General features: G+C 35.0%; 1 protein-coding gene and 1 pseudogene across 6 annotated transcripts in view; both read left to right on the top strand.

The window, feature by feature from the left end:
• PTPN4 (protein tyrosine phosphatase non-receptor type 4) overlaps window positions 1-20,067 on the top strand; it is a 186,706-nt gene that overhangs the window by 128,876 nt on the left and 37,763 nt on the right. For all 6 annotated transcript variants that reach the window (XM_027589022.2, XM_027589021.2, XM_027589020.2 and 3 more), the window contains 3 exons: window positions 5,251-5,319; window positions 12,211-12,336; window positions 15,146-15,304. In XM_027589022.2, coding sequence (XP_027444823.1) covers window positions 5,251-5,319; window positions 12,211-12,336; window positions 15,146-15,304 — 354 coding nt within the window. The remainder of the gene's footprint in view (window positions 1-5,250; window positions 5,320-12,210; window positions 12,337-15,145; window positions 15,305-20,067) is intronic.
• Window positions 7,574-7,699, top strand: LOC113921220 (annotated as a pseudogene).

Raw genomic sequence — 20,067 nt, 5'->3', positions numbered from 1 at the left:
TTCCATTACGTTTTCATCAGTGCCTGTTGTTACCTCTTCTGAAGAGTACACAATTTTGATGAAGTTTAATTTACCGTTGTATTCTTTCATGGATCTTTCTTCTGGCGTCATATCTAAGAAATCTTTGCCTAACCCAAATCTGAAAAGATTTATTCCTCTGTTTTCTTTTAAGAGTTTTATAGTTTTAGTTCTTATACTTAGATCTGTGATCCATTTGGAAATAATTTTTGTATATGGTGTGAAGTATATACAAAAGCTATATAAGTTCATTTTTTTGCATATGGATAGCCAGTTGTTCCACCACCATTTTTTGCAAAGATTACCCTTTCTTTCTCCACTGAATTGCCTTTGCCCCTTTGTTGAAAATTTTCAGTATTTGTGTGGACTTATTTTTGGATTTATTTATAAAGTCTTAAAGTATACTAGTATTAGTCATCCAACTTTGTTCTTTTTAAAAGTTGTTTCAAATGTTTTAGGTCCTTTGCATTTTCATCTGAACCTTAGGACTAGCTGATCAGTTTCTACAGAAAAGACTTCTTAGGGGGGCACCTGGGTGGTTCAGTCTGTTAAGTGTCCAATTCTTGATTTTAGCTCAGGTCATGATCTCCGGGTTGTGGGATGGAACCCCACTTGGGGCTCTGTGCTGGGCATGGGGCCTGCTTGAGATTCTCTCTCCCTTTTCCCTCTCCCTCTGCCTACCTCCCCACTCCCGCTCATGTACACTCTCTCTCTCAAAAACAAAACAAAACAACAACAAAAAAACCCACTTCTTGGATTTTAATTAGGATTGTGCTGAAACTATAGATCAATTTCAGGAGAATTGACATCTTAAAAATATTGAGTTTTCAAACTCATGAAACATGGTATGTCTTTTACTTATTTAAGTTGTCTTTTACTTCTCTCAGTTTGTAGTTTTTCAGTGTACAGGTCTTTCACAGATTTACAAGTTTCACAGGTCTATGCTAAATTTATCCTTAATTTCTTGAGGTCTTTTTAAATTTTAATTTCATACTATTCACTATTAAGCAGAAATGCAATTTTTTTTTTTTTTTAATGTTTAGTGAGACCTTGGTTACCTCACTTATTCTAGGAGCTTTTTTGTAGCTTCCAACAGATTTTCTACCTAGAAGATAAAGGCAGTTTTAATTCTTCCTCTTCATTCTGATCCTTTTTATTTCTTTTTATTTCCTTATTCCCCCAGCTAGAACCTCCAGTACAGGGCTGAATAGAAGTGGTGAGAATAAATATCCTTGTCTTTTCCTTATCTTGGGAGGGGGGCCAGATATTCAGTCTTCTGCTATTAAGTACAGTGTTAGTTGTAGGCTCTTCATAGATGCTATATATAATACATGTTGAGGAAGTTCCCTCTACAACTCATTTGCTGGAAGTTTTTGTTAGGATTGGATATTGGTTTTTGACAAATGTTTTTTTCTGCAGCTATTACAAAGATTATATGGTTTTTCTTTTTAATTTGTTTGTATGATGAATTACATTGAGTTTCAAATGTTAACCCCACCCCACATTCATAGGGTAAACCCCATTTGGTCATGATCTGTTATCCTTTTCCTATGCTGTTTTATTCAGTTTGCCAAATTTTTGTTTAGAATTTTTACATCTGTGTTCATGAAGGATACTGCTCTGTAGTTTTCTTTTCTTGTAATATCAGTGTTAGGTTTTGGTGTTAGGGTAATTTTGGCCTCACTGAATGAGTTGGGAGTGTTCCCTCATTTTCAATTTTCTAGAAAAATTTCTGTAGTGATGGTATTATTTCCTTTTAAAATGTTTGGCAGGGGCGCCTGGGTGGCTCCGTTGGTTAAGCATCTGCTTTCGGCTCAGGTCATGATCTCAGGGTCCTGGGATCCAGCCCTGCATCGGGCTTCCTGCTCAGTGGGGAGTCTGCTTCTCCCTCTTTTTCTGCTGCTCCCCATGGTTGTGCTCTCTCTCATGCTCACTCTCTCTCACTCTGTCTCAAATAAAATCTTTAAAAAAAATGTTTGGCAGAATTTACCAATTAATCCATCTAGAGCAGAAGTTTTGTTTATAGGAAGCTTTTGAGCAACACATTCAGATTCTTTAATAGATACAAAGCAGTTCAGGTTTTCTTTCTCTTAGTGAGCTTTGGTAGTTCATGTTTTTGAAGGAAGTTATCTCTTCCCTCTAAGTTAATGTTTTGGCATAAAGTTGATGGTATTCTTTTTAATAATAACATGAACTACTCTTTGTCTACCACGTCCTAAAGAAAAAAAGTGACTGAAAAATATCAAACTTACCCAGTTTGCCGTTCAAGTCTAAAGCCAATAAACATCAAATATACAAAACTTCAGTGAATATAACATCTCTGAGCCCATTGGGAAAAAAAAAATTTTTTTAAGATTTTATGTTTAGGTGATCTCTACACCCATTGTGGGGCTCTAACTCACAACCCTGAAATCAAGAGTCACATGCTTTACTGACTGAACCAGCCAGGCACCCAGAAAAAAAAACTTTTTTAAGAAAATTAAGCTATCCGAGAGATAAGTCAACATGACTCAAAAAGAATCTTGGTAAAAGAAGTAAGAATAAAGGTTAGGTCCTTTAAACATAGAACTAATCCTTGATAACTATCATGATTATGACTATAGAACAGAATTAAAATGCTGTAAACTTTGATAAAGTAAAAGTGACAATATAAGAAAATGAGGAAGCAAGGGATTAGTGGAAGTATGAGAATCCATATTAACAAAAATTAAATATTAATAACACCAACTCCTTAAGGTTTTCCTAATCTCTCTTTCTTTATATATGAATGGCAGTCTTTTTCTTTCTTTTAGTCCAAGGGAAATCAGTTTAATACTGTTTTCATTAAAAGTGGGATATATAGCATAATCATTTTGTTAATAGAATTATGTCCCTATTTATAGCATTTTTTATGTATAGAGAGAGAGTTTTAGAATGATTTTTACCTGCTGATAATGGAGATTATTTCTTAGGGATAAGACTCTGGCTAAATTTGGGGGTCTTACTGTTTTTTAATTTAACTTTATTTTTTTTTATTTGGGGTTTTAAAAAAATATTTTTGTTTTGCTTTCCTATATTGCTGAAATTACTTATAATGAGGCTGTATTCTTTTACGAATTGTCATTTTTTCATTGTTCTGAAAATAAGTATCTTACTCTCAGAATTTGGTGTTCTTAGATTATGGTACAGTTTTGCATTTTGTTCTAATAATAGTAATATTAAACCCTAAAAAACAATATTATGGAAAATATGAAATATGCTCCCTCATATTTCATGTTTTTGTTACAAAATCCAACTTGTTAATCCAGCCTTTTGAGTAATAGTGTCCCATTTGAATCCTCTTCACTGGTAAATTATCAGTCAGAGACATAGAAAGTTCTTTTGATTTTTCAAATAAAAGCGGTTTGAGGGAATTGGTTACACAGGTATTAGAGAGGCTGTCAAAACAAAAGGGAGAAAGAGGGTTTTAGAGAAGTAAATAGGATGAATGGGTAATACTTAAGGATCAGAAACTTGTGTGACATCTAGGCCGGTGTCCATAAGCCTAAACCTGCTATTCCATCATAAGAGCCACTGTCACAGTCGGTTCTGGATCTGCCCCGAGAGGGGCTGCTTTGATCAAGGATGGTACATAGCATCCAGAAGGTGCTGTTTCTCCCAGCGTTCTATTCCCACTATTGTTACAGCAGCCACCAGCGTCTGCCAGTCTTCTGCTTTTGACTTCCTCTACTTTCTGATCTCCCACCAGAAAAAAAAGTAGAACCTAACAGAAAGCCAACTCACAAAGGAACCTAGCAAGCCTCCTATGAAACAGCCGATCACAGGAGGGAGGATTGAGACCCATGACAGCTCAGTTAATATTAAATTAGTATATATAAGTAAGCCATATATGTTTATAATTGTAAAGTTAAGTTTTATGTTTGTAGTCCTTACGAACTTTTAAAACATATCCAAAATACTTTTTAATCATCAAAATGATTAATAATCCTGTAATTGAGGAAGGAGTGGCAGCATGACAAATGTTATCTGGACACGGTCCTATCCCTAATGGGTATGCGTTAAATAAATATTTTTTTCCTTCATAATAAGCAGTGGTTGGAAATACTAGAACTTTTGTAAGACTTAAAATGTTGATATATTATTTAGACTAAGAGATGGAATTCAGATATCAGACAATCTATTCTCCACCAACCTAGTCAAATACACACCTTTATTATCTCTCTTTCAAAATATCCAAGGGATTAAAATCATTGTTCTAATGTGGAAATACAAAATAATAGTGAACCTCAATTTGTTAGCTTTTTCACAATTGCAAGTATATTTTATCCTTCTTAGAGGAAATACATTTTCTTAAGAAACTTCAGTGTACCTAAGTTCAAAAATCATGGTTAGGTTTCTGACTTCTCCATTAAAACTTCAACAGACAGACCATTCTGTTCACATGTATCCATACTTATCCATGGAAGATGATCTTAAAATTTCTTGCTTTGCTTTGGAAACCTATTTTTGCCTGTTCTTATATGAATTATACCTGTATGTGTAAATGGTTACATTTGATATACTAGACATTTATGGCTGTTCACACTTAAATAATGTGATGTGTCAAGTAGCAAATTCTCTGAGAACCAAGTTTTTAGTAACAGATTTGGTCTGAACACATTGCTTTACCACAGAGGAGGCTCAGTTTCCATGCGTAAACTGTGTGCTTGCTAGACGGATCAGCTTCAGGACAAATTGCTTATAGTGCACAATTTGCAACCATATTTCTGTCCTTAGTTCCTTCCTGTATACAAAAGTCTGGAGTTGCCTATGTCTGGACAAGGAAGGATTTGAGGATATAAACAGTCTTCATATCTGTGATCATCAGTAGACAAGAAAGAAAAGCCCAAGAAAAGAGCAAGAATCAAGATTCCCCATGTTTCAGGTCCTTCATCAAGGAGTAGTAGAAACACTAGCTAAATGACAGACCCAACCGATGATGTGAGAGTGATAGTCATTCTCAAATAAAGAAGTATCTGAAAATGGAGTGTCTATGGAACACATCGTTGTTCATTAGTGGAAGAGCCATAAATAAGCTTCATCCATTCAGGTAGAACTGGAATTTAGTCCAGTCTTTTCTTCTTATCCTCTGCCCCCTTGTCTCTGCTAGAAATGTGTCTCTTATGAAGTTGTAATATAATCATGTTGTATGTTCTTATTTTATCTTAGAGTTCTCTTTAAGATTTTATTGTTGTGCATGTTTATGTATTTCAGTGGGAGAACTGAAGTCCAGTCAGTTCAGTATGGCAAAGAAAAAGCAAATAAAGAAAGGGTATTTGCAAGGTAAGCCACCTCTATTTCAGTGTCTGAATTGTTTTTAAAAGATTAAAATTACTAAAAACCCTTTTTCCAAATATTACAGAATTATAACATGATCCTTTATTTAACTAAATAAGTTATGTTGAGGGAGTAATGAAATAATTTGTCTAGTTTATTCATTCCCTTTTTTTGTTTTTTACATGAGTGAGATAAACCCTGTGCCAAGCATTATAGTTCTGACGAGGCTGAATCAAGTAATTATTAATGTAACATTTTGTTAGAAAGTTCATTTCCTTCATTTTTTAAAACATTTTTGAAAAACATAATGATTAATTTCATGTAGTATTCAGTCCATTTCCGTATTTCTTTAAATCACATTGTTAAATAAGTTTATTTTTTTGGGTGCCATTTAGTTATCTTCATATTTTTAGGAGCTGTTTGTAACCAGTTTGCTTTTTAACGAGTGAAATGACATAGGTATATGTTTTAGAAAACAGGTTTATGAGCAGTTGATGGAGAATGGGTTAGAAGTAAGGATTCAGTACTAAGAAACCAATTAGAAGGTTATTGCAGTAATCCAAGTGAAAATAACAAAGGCCTGAACTGAAACAGTGGTGATGAAATGGAGACTAGGGAACAAACTTGGGAAACATTTTGTAGGTAGAACTATAAGAAGTTGTTGATCAATTAGATGGAGGTGTGTTAGAGACAGGAGTATCTGGAAAGACCATCAGATTTGAGTGACATAAAATGGACAAGGGGATACAGGAAAGAGAACAAATTTGTATTGGAAAAAGGAGTTAAACTGGCACAGGTCTAGTTTGAGATGTGTGAGCAACAGTCTAACAGGATTATCCAATAAATGAAAGGAGGAAGAATGACCAAATTGGTGGCAGCAAATATTTATCGAAGACCTACTCTGCTGAGCATTGTGTCAGGCCCTGGGAATACAATGAAGAACAAAATACACAGCTTAGTCCCATGGAGCTTAAATTCTGATTGGTGCAACAGATATCTAATGTAAGTAAAGGATTGAGGCAACACAAGGCCATGGAGCTGGAGCCCACTTGTCATGTTGAAGGAAGAGTAGGCAGGCCAGTAATGGGCCAGAAGGAACAAGGCAGTGCTAGAGAAAGTGATTAGAGAGGAAGATAGGTAGCAGCCAGAACTTGTGTGGCTCCATGTTAGAAATGGTAAGGACTTTGGATTTAAGGGCTGAGATCCTCCCCTGGAAGGAGTATAAACTGACTTGCATTTTTAACAATCTGGCAGAGTTGTCATGTTTTACGGTGATAAACTGAAATATTTACAAATACCATGATTTCTAGGATTTGCTTGAGAATAATTGGGGTGAGAGGGTTCAAGTAAATGGTAGGGAGGAAACAAGATTGACCATGATGATGATTGTTGAACCTGAGGCCTGAGTGCAGTGTTTATTAAACTATTCTCTATACTTTTATGTTTGAAATGTTCCATAATAAAATCTGGGAGTGGATGGAGGATCACTCTGGCTGCTGTGATGGAATCAACTGTATGGGGTTGTGAGGGGACAGAAGATAGCCAGTGTATCTAATAGTGGCTAACATTTACTTTGCATTTATCTATGCCAGGCAATTTTTGTGTATGATCTCACAATCCCCATAATTCAGTGAGATAAATTCCATTACAGGTGAGAAAACCTAGGACAGCGCATTTGGAATAATTTAACTGAGGTAGTAAGGGATGTAGCAGGATTCTCATGCAGGCCTCCCAGTTTTTACCCACACTTTTAACCTCTACAGAATAGTTCTTGCTGTTCTGCATGAGATAGGTGAACGCTTGGCTGCCCTCCTGTCTCAGAGCTGTGAGGAATGACTTCCTTTATTGTCTCTCTCCCCCACTAGAATGTAGGCTCTATGAAGGCAGGAGTTTTGTCTGTTTTATTCACTCCACTGGCCCCAGCTCTTGTAGTAATGTGTGCGGTATGGTAGATGTGTTTTAAATGAAGCAGTGTTTTTTCAGTGGAAATGGCTTACAGAGGGTAAGTCCTTAAAAAGTTCATCTGCTTGGTGTCTACTGCCATTAGAGACATAAAAAATTAATTATAGAATTTTGCTTTTGGTTTTACCTTAATTTTTTGCTCTTAGTCTTCATCAAAAAGACCTTCCTGTTTTGTGTTTCTTGAGTAAAAGGAGTTTTTGTTTTTCTCTTTTCTCTCTCCAAAAGTAGAAATGGCTTTATTGTTTGTTGTACTTATATAAGTGATACTTCATTGTTTTTTTAAAATCCCAACATGCCAGTACTTACGTGGCAGGGAAGATAACTATGATCACAAAGATGGCTCTCTCAGGAGAGGCTTGTAAATTGCACTCAGACCATTCTGACCCCTGTGATTTCCCCAAACATGGGAAACCCAGCTGGGTTCAAGGTTTCCCTGTTTAAAAAGGGAAAAACTCCAACATGCTAAATAATATAAAGAAAAATCATGACCCAACACGATTATTTAAAAAAAATCTGGGGCGCCTGGGTGGCTCAGATGGTTAAGCGTCTGCCTTCGGCTCGGGTCATGATCCCAGGGTCCTGGGATCGAGTCCCGCATCGGGCTCCCTGCTCCTTGGGAGCCTGCTTCTCTCTCTCTCTCCCTCTGTCTCTCATGAATAAATAAATTAAATATTTAAAAAAAATAAAAATAAAAAAAAATAAAAAAAATCTGGGGGGCACCTGGGTGGCTCAGTTGGTTAAGTGTCTGACTCTTGATTTCGTCTCAGGTAATGATCTCAGGGTCCTGAGATATGGAGCCCCATTTTGGGCTCTGCACTGGGTGTGGAATCTGCTTAGGATTCTTTTCCTCCCTCACCCCTCTCCCCCCTTAAAAAATTGGTACTTACTATTCATTACTATTACTATATTTTGCCATGTATATCTCACAGACATGTGTGTGTGTGTATATATATATTTATTTCATTTAAAAATTATTTCATACTTTTTATTGCTTATTTTTTCACTTAATGTATTATAGGCATTTTCTTTTATATTGAAAAATCTAGTCATTTATGTCAGTAAATCTTTAAACAGTTAAATCCTTTTATCCTAAACTGTAGATTTAACTTTATGATTCTTCCTTTTAACCTGTCACTTCCTTTCCTCTGGAGTTGGAGTCACTGCTAAAACTATCTGACTCTTTGCCAGTACTATATGCCTTGAATGCTTGTAAAGATAAATAATAAAGGCTATTTTAAGTTCCTTGGAGTAAGGACATTTGAAACAAAAAATTATTCAAACATGATTTTTATGTGTTTGAATAATAAAATTTACCTGCATTGTTTTTCTTCATTCCTGGCTTAGCCTCATCCTCATTTGTCTATGAATAATCTACCCAAAAGGAAGACTATCAGTGACAATGCCTTGAAGGATTTATCTGGTCAGGGCTAGATAGCATTTTGCTGTGATAAACTTATTTGAATTTGAATGATGTAAATCGTCTCAACATTTGTTCAGAATTCTGAATTTGATTTATTGTTACATCTTGTTTTTAGATTTATGAAGGAAATATTGTCATTTCTCTATTAAATATAAATCTTAGTGTCATATTAATGGTTATTTGGTTACTTTTTGATTATTAGGGAAGGGAGAAAAGAAAAAAATTAATAACAGAGATGCCTACTCTAATAGACATGGCTACTGAAATTATTCAGAATCTTCCCTCTTACAGTCTTAGATACCCTTGTTTCCAGTTAGAAAGTGCTAAGCACCTGTAGGAAGGTAAAATATACAGAAAATGTTTTTGAAATTCTTTCCCTTGAAATTTCTCAAGAATGAAATAATTTACTTCCTCTTAACTTTGTTGTTTTAATATAAAAGGTATTCAAGTTCTTAGTATACACTTTATTTGTATCATTTCTTTCAGACTTGTTAAAATCAAAATCAATGTTTTTCTGATTCTTTTCTGTTAAAAATGCATCTAACAAAATACTTAGCTTTTTCTTCTTTTCCTAACAAGCTTAAAGTTTTTTTCTTGATATTTATAAAAATAGTGAACGTGAGGGGCACCTGGGTGGCTCAGTCGTTAAGTGTCTGCCTTTGGCTCAGGTCATGATCCCGGGGTCCTGGGATTGAGCCCCACATCGAGCCCCACATCAGGCTCCCTGCTCTGTGGGAGGCCTGCTTCTCCCTCTCCCACTCCCCCTGCTTGTGTTCCCTCTCTCACTGTGTCTCTCTCTATCAAATAAATAAAATCTTTAAAAAAAAAAAAATAGTGAACATGATTTGATAATTAGTTCCACTGTAGTATGATATTCTAATATGAACACCAAATTATAGATGTATTTATTAATGTTAATATCACATGCAAATTACTTTATAAGTTTTAGTGTTTGAATATTTTGATCATATGTGACCTTGAGAAATATTCACAATTATACCTGCATCTTAGTTCTTCATTTTGTATATGCATTATTAAAATGAGAAATTGTTTAATAGGTTATTTTATAAAACAAATATGCATTACTTAATGAAGAGTAGGCTAAAATTCCAATATTAGAAGCCTCAAATAACTGTCCCAATTCTTTTGTTACATGGAATTCCATGAATCCTCCTCTGAATAAGAAGTCATCAACAGGGATAAAGTTGCATTCAATGGTATTGTTTTAATGATCCTGCCATCTCCAAAAGACTTAAGCTTCTCTGGGGTTGTTTTTGTAATATATCACAATCTTGTTGTGATGACCTGAGACCTGATGCATATCTACCAAAATACTCTCATGGTTTTAACAATTGTTGAGTTATTCTGTTAAACTATTAGAGAATTCTAGAGTTCTTGTCTACTTCTTAGAATTTTAATTGGTGGTATATATATAGATAGAAAAGATTTCTTCTTAAAGTGTTTTCAGCAATAATAAATAAATAATTTTTCCCCCAGTATATCTCCTCTTTGAATTGCTTTCACACTTTTTCAATTGTTGTATAAAACCTAAGAAGAAAAGCAAAAGAATGTTCACATGCAACAGAAGAATAAAGTGCCATGGTCAGAAAATATATTTACCACATTGCAAACACACTGATGAAGTGTGGTATCTTTTTCTCTGAAATTTCCACATTCAACAGGAAACATAGACAGCAGGCTTGAGTGGGTGGGTCTCTGAGGTTAAAGCTGTTAATAAAACACTTGAAATTTAGTTTTAAAAAACGCAGAGCATTTCCAACCATGTTTAGTTTATTAACAACAGTAAAGTGTTCTGATGCTCTATAGTGGGTGAGTATAGCTAGATTTTTTCCTCCTTCAAATGACTTTTTCCCTCTCTTTGAAAACAAAAGTAGTTGATCTAACTATGATTATGAACTCCTGCAGTTTACATTTAGTAGTCTAATATATGAGAAAGAGTATCTTATTAACTTTGAGAATTGGCTAATAGAAGAGCAGTAAATGCTAAGGTTTCTTTTAGTAATCTTCATTTTAAAAATCAAATGCATGAAATATTCTTTTTTTTCCATCTTATTGTGACTAAAGGAATATGAGTTTGCACAGCAGTATTAGGATGTTGGGCTAAATGGTGTCCTGATTGTCTTCAAGTAGGAAAACCCTGTAATTTTAACTCAGGATAATGGGAAATGTTCATCCTTATATTACTTTGAATTCATTTATGTAAAATGAAATCTGAGCCAGTGTCTTTTTTTTTATTTTTAATCAATAGCATTACATCTCTTTTAGGAAATGATGTTCTTAAATTAAGGAGATGTCATTCGGCCAAGCTAAAAAAAAGGTTTTGGCTATGAATATCCAAAATGATGGGGCACTTGTGTGGTTTGGATTCATAAGTAATTTAAGATACTTGTGGTTTAATTAATAGACTAAAATATTGCACTGAAAATTTAGATACTCATAAATCATAAAATGCAGGAGGTAGGGAAGGACCTAGGGTCATAATTGTCCTGGTAAATTTAGATATTTAGACATAGATACTTACATGCTTTGTCTCATGAAAGGTCAAAACTAGTACACTCTACTTATCATTATTTTAATGCTTCCTACTACGTCTGTAAATTTTATTGTGTATTCTTGGTGTTACCGTGCATTTTAGTCCAGTCTATTTCTATGTGCTTCAGTGAATTTATTAGTGAAATATAAAACTGTCAGCTTAAAAGATTATTTATTATGTGTTTTTATGTAAGTAGTGTAATTCCTTATATTAACCTTCATATTAACTCTGCATGTCAAAAAGTAGATGTCATACATTTTCCATGAATTTTGGCCACTATAGGAATTTGAATATTTTTTAATATTCTGCAAAGGTCTGTATCTTTTCTGAAAAGATTACTTAGTTCTCATCTTCATCACTGTGGTAGTTGACAATATATAGATAGGTAATAAAACGTAGTCTTCTATCTTACCACAAGACAGAATGTTAACCTAGATGTTTTTTAAAAAACAAAACAATCCACTAGCCTACTACTATATGTAAAATGTAAAAAATTATAATATACATAATTATCATTTTCACCCCATCCTCTATTAAGGTAGAGGATCAAGGTGTAGATTTAAGGGTATTTAGAAGATAATATGCTAGCAGTTTAATACATCACAAGATGAGCTAAAGTTTCAGAAACTCTGGAATAGGCAATATTTATAATTTGCTCTCTGAGGTAACTTGGTAGCCCGCTACTCCTTTGCTTTTTTCCTTTCTTTTCTTTTTTCCTCTTCCCTATTTTCTCTTAAGTATGTGTTAAGATATACTCTTAACATGTCTTTCCTTCCTTCTTCATACAAAGCAGATTTAATTTCTTAGGAAATTATGGGGTAAATAGCCACTAAATGCATTAATTTCTTTTAAGTAAACTGTGACTCGTCTAGAATATGATCTATTAAGACAAATTCTAAAATTTGATTTATAGTTGGGGGTATAAAAATAAAATTTTTTACATATCAAATTATTTCTGCAGGTCCCCAAGTAAGCCCTTGGCACGGAAATTAATGGATTGGGAAGTAGTAAGCAGAAATTCAGTATCTGATGACAGGTTAGAAACACAAAGCCTTCCATCACGATCTCCACCTGGAACTCCTAATCAGTAAGTACAGACTGACTGTAGACTTGCCTGAAGATCAAAATATGTAAATCTTTACATTTAAATATCTTAGTCAAACATGATTTTTGTTGCTCCAGAGCATTATTTCCTCATAGCCTGCAGCTTACTGCATAAGTGGCATGGAAAAGTCTCATCGAATGAGGGAGTAGAACATTGAACAAGGATGCTCACTTTCCTTTACAGTAATGGGTCTCTAGCCAATAAATCAAGATCTATTAGTAGGAAAAAAAAATCTGTTAGTAGAGTTAAAATCTGGGAAATGTGGTTGCTCCTGACATAATCCTTTTTCATATGGCTCTCCAGAATTCCTGGGGAAGCATATATTGTTTGAAAATGCTAAATGATTGTGATCATCTTACCTAACCTCCTACCCCAACTGTTCCACCGCTTTCTTTGGTCTGGAAAAAGGGGTTTCCAACATAAGTTCCCACAAGGTTAGCCATATCTGTGCTAAGAAGCCTGTATTACTCACCACTTACTGTTTATATACTTCATTCTAGTATTTCTCACCAAAACTATGCTTTGGTATAGATAATAATAAGATAATCAATTTGTACTGGCTGAAGATGTTAATTTTATAATGTATTAACAAATGTATTATGTGTAATATATGTATGTAATTAAATAATGATAAACAGATGTCAGTGTATTCATAGACTTTGTTCACCCAAAAGGTTGAATACAAAATATTTGAGTTTTGGTATGGAATATAATATTTGAAGTAGTCTAACTTCAGAAGTATTTTAAACACATTAACATCCAATAAGTGTGTACTACATTCTACTTTTTTAAAAGATTTTACTTATTTATTTTAGAGAGCACAAGCAGGGGAAGGAGCAGAGGGAGAGGGACAAAGTAGACTCAGTGCTGGACAAGTAGACTCAGTGCTGAGCGCAGAGCCTGATGTGAGGCTTGATCCCATGACACCAGGATCACAACCTGAGCTGAAATGAAGAGTTGGACACCCAGCCAACTGACCCACCCAGGCGCCCCTGTACTAAATTCTAAAAGTTGTGTCACCAGTGGGTGTTTTTCAGCCCAAGAATAAACTTTTACCATAACAAAAGTAAAGTTCGGTTTAGAGAACATTACCTCATACCTATGTGTCTTCCTAGCTGCTAAGCTGCTAAAAAAAGATACTCACAGGTTTTTCTGTTACTAATTGCAAATTGCTAAATCATCTTTGTTTATAAAATACTGCATATATTCGGAGGTTAATCAACTATTTGAAGAAAATCCAGAACCATTTTTCTTTTTTGGGCCATTTTCCAGCCACCCATTTCTGCATTTGTTACTAGTACCACTAAATAATTAGAGCAAATTACAGAAGACAGAGGAAAGATGATTGAGTTAATTAATTAGCAGTAGCTCTGATTAAATTTCCTAGGTAATAAAACAGTTATAGATATGATCTGAAAAGTTTTTTTCCTCAATTCTAAAGAGACAGTATAGTGTGATGGTTAAGAGCATGGGCCCTGGAATTACTGAAAGTTTGAACTTTGAGCAAGTTTGTCCCATTTTCGTCATCTACAAATTATAATAACAGTGTCTTTCTTGTAGTATTATTAAAAGGGTTAAATGAGGTGATATATATAAAATGCTTAGAACAATGCCTAGCACATAATAAGTGTTAAAATGTTAGCTGTCATAATTAATAATAATGAAAATAATAATTCCTGTGACTGTCACTTATGAGGATGGAAATATGATACATTATTTATTTTTAGGAATTTTAAGAAGACCCATAAATAAAAACTTTTATAAGGATTAAAAAAGAACACACACCAGAGATATTTCTGAATTATTTATCCTCTCCCTTTACTTTATACAGGCATACCTTGGAGATACTGCAGATTTGGTTCCAGACCACTGCAGTGAAGCAAGTCACTGAATGGTTTCTGTTTCTTAGTACATATAGAAGTTATATTTACATTCTGCTGTATTCCATTAAATGTGCAATAGCAGTGTGTAAAAAATCAGTGTGCATGCTTTAATTAAAAACACTTTATTACTAAAAAATGCTGACTACCATCTAAGCTTTCAGTGAGTCATAATCACTGATCATAGATTACTGTAACAAAAACAGTAATGATAAAGTCTGAAATAATGCAAGAATTACCAAAATGTGACAGAGACATGAAGTGAACAAATGCTGTTGGAGAAATGGCACCCAATAGACTTGCTCCATGCAGAGTAACTGCAAACCTTCAATATGTTTTTTAAAAAAAGAAGAGGGGCAGCTGGGTGGCTCAGTCAGTTGGGTGTCTGATTCTTGATTTTGGCCCAGGTCATGATCTCGGGGTTGTAGGATCAAGCTCCACATCAGGCTCTGCACTCTGTGGGGAGTCTGCTTGAGATTCTTTCCCTCTGCCCCTCCCCTGCTCGTGCACTCTCTCATTCTCTCTCTAAAAGAAATAAATCTTTTAAAAAGAAGAAGCAATAAAGCAAAGTGCAGTAAAATGAGGTATAAATGCTCTAATCCTGTAAATGCTGATTAAGACACTAAGTTGTAGTGACTAAAGCCTTCAGACATTAAGGTTGGTAGAGATAAATAGATTGAACAGGTAAAACCCTTGTGGCAGATCACTGACCGTAGTTCAGATCTTAGACGTCACTTCCTGTTTGGTATTCTTTCTGTTTGCATCATACTATCTTTGTCAGAGATTTTGCTTAGTCAGTGTGGTTAGTGTTAAAACATATACCCACTTTATAATGTAATCATATAAGTAAGAAACTGGAAAAAGTTGAATTAAACCACATTTTCACTCAATTTTTCTTCCTCTTTATGTAGTCGAAATTCTGCATTCACACAAGAGGGAACCCGGTTACGACCATCTTCAGTTGGTCATTTGGTAGACCATGTGGTTCACACTTCCCCAAGTGAAGTGTTTGTGAATCATAGATCTCCATCTTCAACACAAGCTAATAGCATCGTTCTGGAATCATCACCGTAAGACCTTTTTCATTTAGCTTCCTTCTTATAAATAATAATGCCCCAGGGCGCCTGGGTGGCTCAGTTGGTGAAGCGACTGCCTTCAGCTCTGGTCATGATCCTGGACTCCTGGGATCAAGTCCCGCATCGGGCTCCCTGCTCAGTGGGGAGTCTGCTTCTCCCTCTGACCCTCCCCCCTCTTGTGCTCTCTCTCTCTTTCTCATCCTCTCTCTCTCAAATAGATAAAATCTTTAAAAAATAAAAAAAATAATAATAATGCCCCACATTGTTTCATTTGAAATAATCTGGGAAGTTAGGGTATTTGATAGAAGCATTTATTTAGGCAGTGTTTTAAATTTTTTATGTATTTGTAAATGTGCTTATTTATTCCTGAGAGTTCTTTGTATTCACCTCCCAACCCCCGCCCCCCAAAAAAACCCTCTTATTACTTTGTTGACTAAACCTTTAGTTTCTGCAGATAATGTAGCACTGTGGTCAAGCAGTTAAATACTAAAAGGTAGAGTTTTCTTAATATTTTTCAGGAAGGGAACCATAAGAATGAATAGACAATGTGGGAAAAATTTAAGTAGCAAAGGAGAACTAAGTAGTAAGATGACCATCATACTGAAAATAATCTTTTTTAAAATTCATTCCTACCTCATATTACATACTCGTATATAAATTCAGCTTCATAATTCAGTATTTATACCCCATCAGTTTAATGCACAACGTGCCTACCCTCACAATAACATGCAATGTCTTCATTTATTGGTTTATATAATGCAGTTAGTCCATATGCAAGTAAAAACAGTGTGAGAATTAGGGGAAAAAAGAAATTCTTTATAAGGCACATAGATAAGTAAAAAGATTAATGTTGAGAAGAAGGAAGGGGTATAGGATGTAGTGACTGTGATCAGGGCTGAAGAAAGAAGGGGTATGAGAGTGATGGGTGAAGAGTAGAGGGACTGATTAGCAAAGCAGGTAGGTATAGGAGCTTCAGAACATGTGACAAGATATAGAGGAGGTGTGGTTGTCCTCACTATAGGGCCAGCCAAGGAAGACTGGCTAAGCTATTAAGACAAGTGGAATTTTAGTCTTGGTAACATATCTTGGTAAAACAATTTGATTGTGTGTGTACAGTAAAAAGGATGGAGGAGTAGGAAGGACACATACTACACAGTGACACATGTGGAGAATGAGTTGACGGGAGACAAGACTGGTGGAGATTTAATTTTTTTTTAAGATTTATTTATTTGTCAGAGAGGGAGCGCTCGAGTGCTCACAAGCAGGGGGAGTGGCAGGCAGAGGGAGAGCTGAGCAAGGACCCGGAAGCGAGACTCAGTTCCAGGATCCTGGGATCATGATCTGAGCCAAAGGCAGACGCTTAACCGACTGAGCCACCCAGGCATCCCTAATTTTTGATTACTTTAAAAATTATCATTGTATACTTTGATTTTTAATAACTATGTTTTCTAATTCTAAAAACTTTTTTTTTTTTTATATTTTAATGTCAGAAGGATCCATTCGTTCAAAGCCACGTTAATTCTGTTTTCTGCATGAAGCACAATTTCCTTTGCAACCACTTGTCACGGTTCAAATTCATAAAACTTTAAAAAGTACAGTAATTAAGCACATGATCGAGATGTTAATTGATTAAATTTGAAAATGATATATTTTTAGCACATAGAAATAAACCGTATAGAGAAATCTCAAAAGCCCATCTTAATGCAGAATGAAACAATATAACTCCCAGGACCTAACCAAATTATCTCAGTCCATTTTTTGAAGAGTCCTTTTCATACAGACACACACATATGTATACATACACATAAAATTGAGTATCTCCATATGTACATTTTATAGGTTCATCAACCCATAAAAAAACCTTTGTTCTGGCTTCCTGACGTTAAATGGAGATGCAAGTTCAGGACAGATTGGCATTGTGCAGGTTTTGCTTTCCCATCCTGATCCACAAGAATTTCAAATGCTTGGACCTTTCTCTTCAGACATGTATTTTATGAGGCTTATGTGTTTGTATTTAGTTTTGTATCTCTTAACACTGCATTTAAAATTCAGCTAGTTTTAAGCTTAAGAATGAGAGAGGTCTGAAAAGATAAGCTTAATGATAAACGAATAACTTACATTAGTTGCTTACAATCAGCTTCAGAAATTATCTCACTGTTCAAGACAACTCAATGAAATAGGAAAGACACGTAATCCCCATTTTGTAGACGAGAAAGCCACACTTAACAGGACTTGTCCCAATTTACATAACTAAAAGTCAGGTCTTCCCTACCTGAGCCAACCAGCAGAACTTGGTGTCTAAGACAAGGCTTTGTTAATTGATCAATTGCTTGCTTGCTTGCTTGCTTGCTTGGCTGGCTGATATTTGCAATCCAGAGAAAATATTTTACAACTTGGAATCCATAGGGTTTTAGTTTTGGCCAAATGTGGAAAGAATTCGGACAATGTGTTGGATGAAGCACAGAGCATTTCAACACGTACTGAAACAAATCTTGAGATCATCTCACCAGTTCCCTGTTTTTTGAGTGAGTACAGGGCCTTTGAGATGAAATCTGGGTCCAGACTTCAGTCACTTGGTAAGGTCACCTGCTTCACAAGGAGAAAACACTATTAACTCATAGGTGTGTTTATTATAAAAACAAATAGGAATTTGTTTGTACTGCTTAGAATAAAGTTACCATTTTTAGGCAGGGGTGATTGAGACTACAGTCTACCATTTCCTCCCTTTCTTTAAATGTTTCACAGAAAACTAGACTGTTTCAGTTTGTGATTTTTCCGAGAAAAACATTAACCCTCAATTAATGTGAAAATACTTAACAGGTGTTTATTTTAGTAAATTCATACCACAAATATTAATATATTCCCATTAATATGTAATGGGGAAGCTTGGACATTTCTACAAAATCATCACAAAGCATCTGAGTTGGGTGGTTAAGATTTTATTTTCTATTTTCATACAAATTGCTAAAGACAGCAACGGAGAGCTGTTTTGACTGCTGCTGTTGAAGCATTCATGAAGAAATTTAAAGCTGACTGGACTGAAATTAATCAGCAAAGTTTTTGCCTACCTGGCTTCATTGACAGTTTTAACAAATCTTTTGCTGCTATGTTACAATATATTGCCCTCTTTGACAACAAAGTGCGCTTTAACATTTTCATTATTTGCTCTTCACTTAACATTTTTTAAAATGTCAAAGTTGAGGATAAGCAAGTTATTTGTATTGAAAAACTCCAATATGAGAATTGGGCATTGGAGCACTCTTAAAATTACATTCCCATCTCCCCTTCTCCTTTCTTAATGTCCAAAAGTTAATACAGGTAATCTGTCCAAAAAATTTTTTGTGTGGGTAAATTTTGAACATTATGTTTCAAGCTCCAGTCTCATTCAATACCCACCCCCCCATCATTTTAGGCAAATTATTGGTTTTCAGTATATTAAAACCATTGAGTTAGAAATACGTTCTCAATTAAGTAAAAATACGTGTTATTAGAGCACAGATCTCTATTGATCTTGCATTCTCTCCATCTAAATATAAGTCATTTTTATTAGAACTTAAAATACAGAGCAGTATTACCACTTACAACCAAATAGCATGATAGAAAATAGTCGTGTTCAGGATGTGCTCTGATAAGTTCCTTTGAAGCCTCAGATACTGTCAGGAGGGTTGCTTAGCTTTTGTATATTTTATATATTGGCTTCTGAGAAGCATTTTATTTGGAGAAGAGTTTACTGCTACATAGTGTTTGGAAACCTCTGAGTTAAAATAACTTTGCTCCTGCCTTTTAACAGTTGTTTTGTTTAAAGTGCAACTATAGCATAATGTTCAGAGCACAAGCTCTGGATTCAGGCTGGGTTTAAGACTTGGTTCCACCACTTCCAGTTATGTGACCTCGGGTGAGTCATTTTATCGCTGTAAGCCTCAATTTCCTCACCTGTAAAAAAACAGGATGATAATATCTACCTCATAGGGTTGCTGTGAACAGTAAATGAGATGTATAATTTCTCTGTTAAGCAGAGAAAAGGTGCTTAGTAGATTTTAACTGTAATAATTATATAATTGTTAATTTGGGGGGATATACTGGCAGCCTTTAAGAATATTATCAGCCACTTATCTGTCTACATGTTTGAAGTATAGATGTCTGGTCGAATACAATGAGGAATTCTCCAAATTCTTAGCTTTATCCTTAGGCTCTAATCACAGGAGACTCTTTACAGATTTCATATCAAATCCATTTCCCTGAGCCGTTTTGCCTGGACTGTCCCCTTCTAGTCTTTTCTAGTGAGTCACCACAGCTTTCTCCGCACTTCATCAATTCCTCTCACTTAGTCTTTAAAGATTTGCCTTCACTTTGCTCCTCTGAGCTACTACGACTGAAAACTTTATGTCCTCACTCAGCTTAACCCAATTCCCATGCCAATCTTGATCAAGTCTAGCAACATACAGTTGACCCTTGAACAACATGGGGGTTAGGGACGCCAACCCCTATATAGTTGAAAATTCACTTATAACTTTTGACTCCCCCAAAACTTAACTGCTAATAACCTGTTGTTGACCAGAAGCCTTAGAATATACACAGTTGACTGACACATATTTTATATGTTACATGTAATATATACTATATTCTTAAAGTAAGCTAGAGAAAAAATGTTAACAAGAAAATCATAAGGATGAGAAAATACATTTACAGTACTGTACTGTAAAAAATCCACATGTATGTGAATTGGCAGGGATCAAACCGTGTTGTTCAAGGGTCAT

The sequence above is a fragment of the Zalophus californianus genome, chromosome 3, assembly GCF_009762305.2.
Source record: "Zalophus californianus isolate mZalCal1 chromosome 3, mZalCal1.pri.v2, whole genome shotgun sequence".
NCBI classification, from domain to species: domain Eukaryota; kingdom Metazoa; phylum Chordata; class Mammalia; order Carnivora; family Otariidae; genus Zalophus; species Zalophus californianus.
This window is presented reverse-complemented; position numbering and strand designations above follow the sequence as displayed.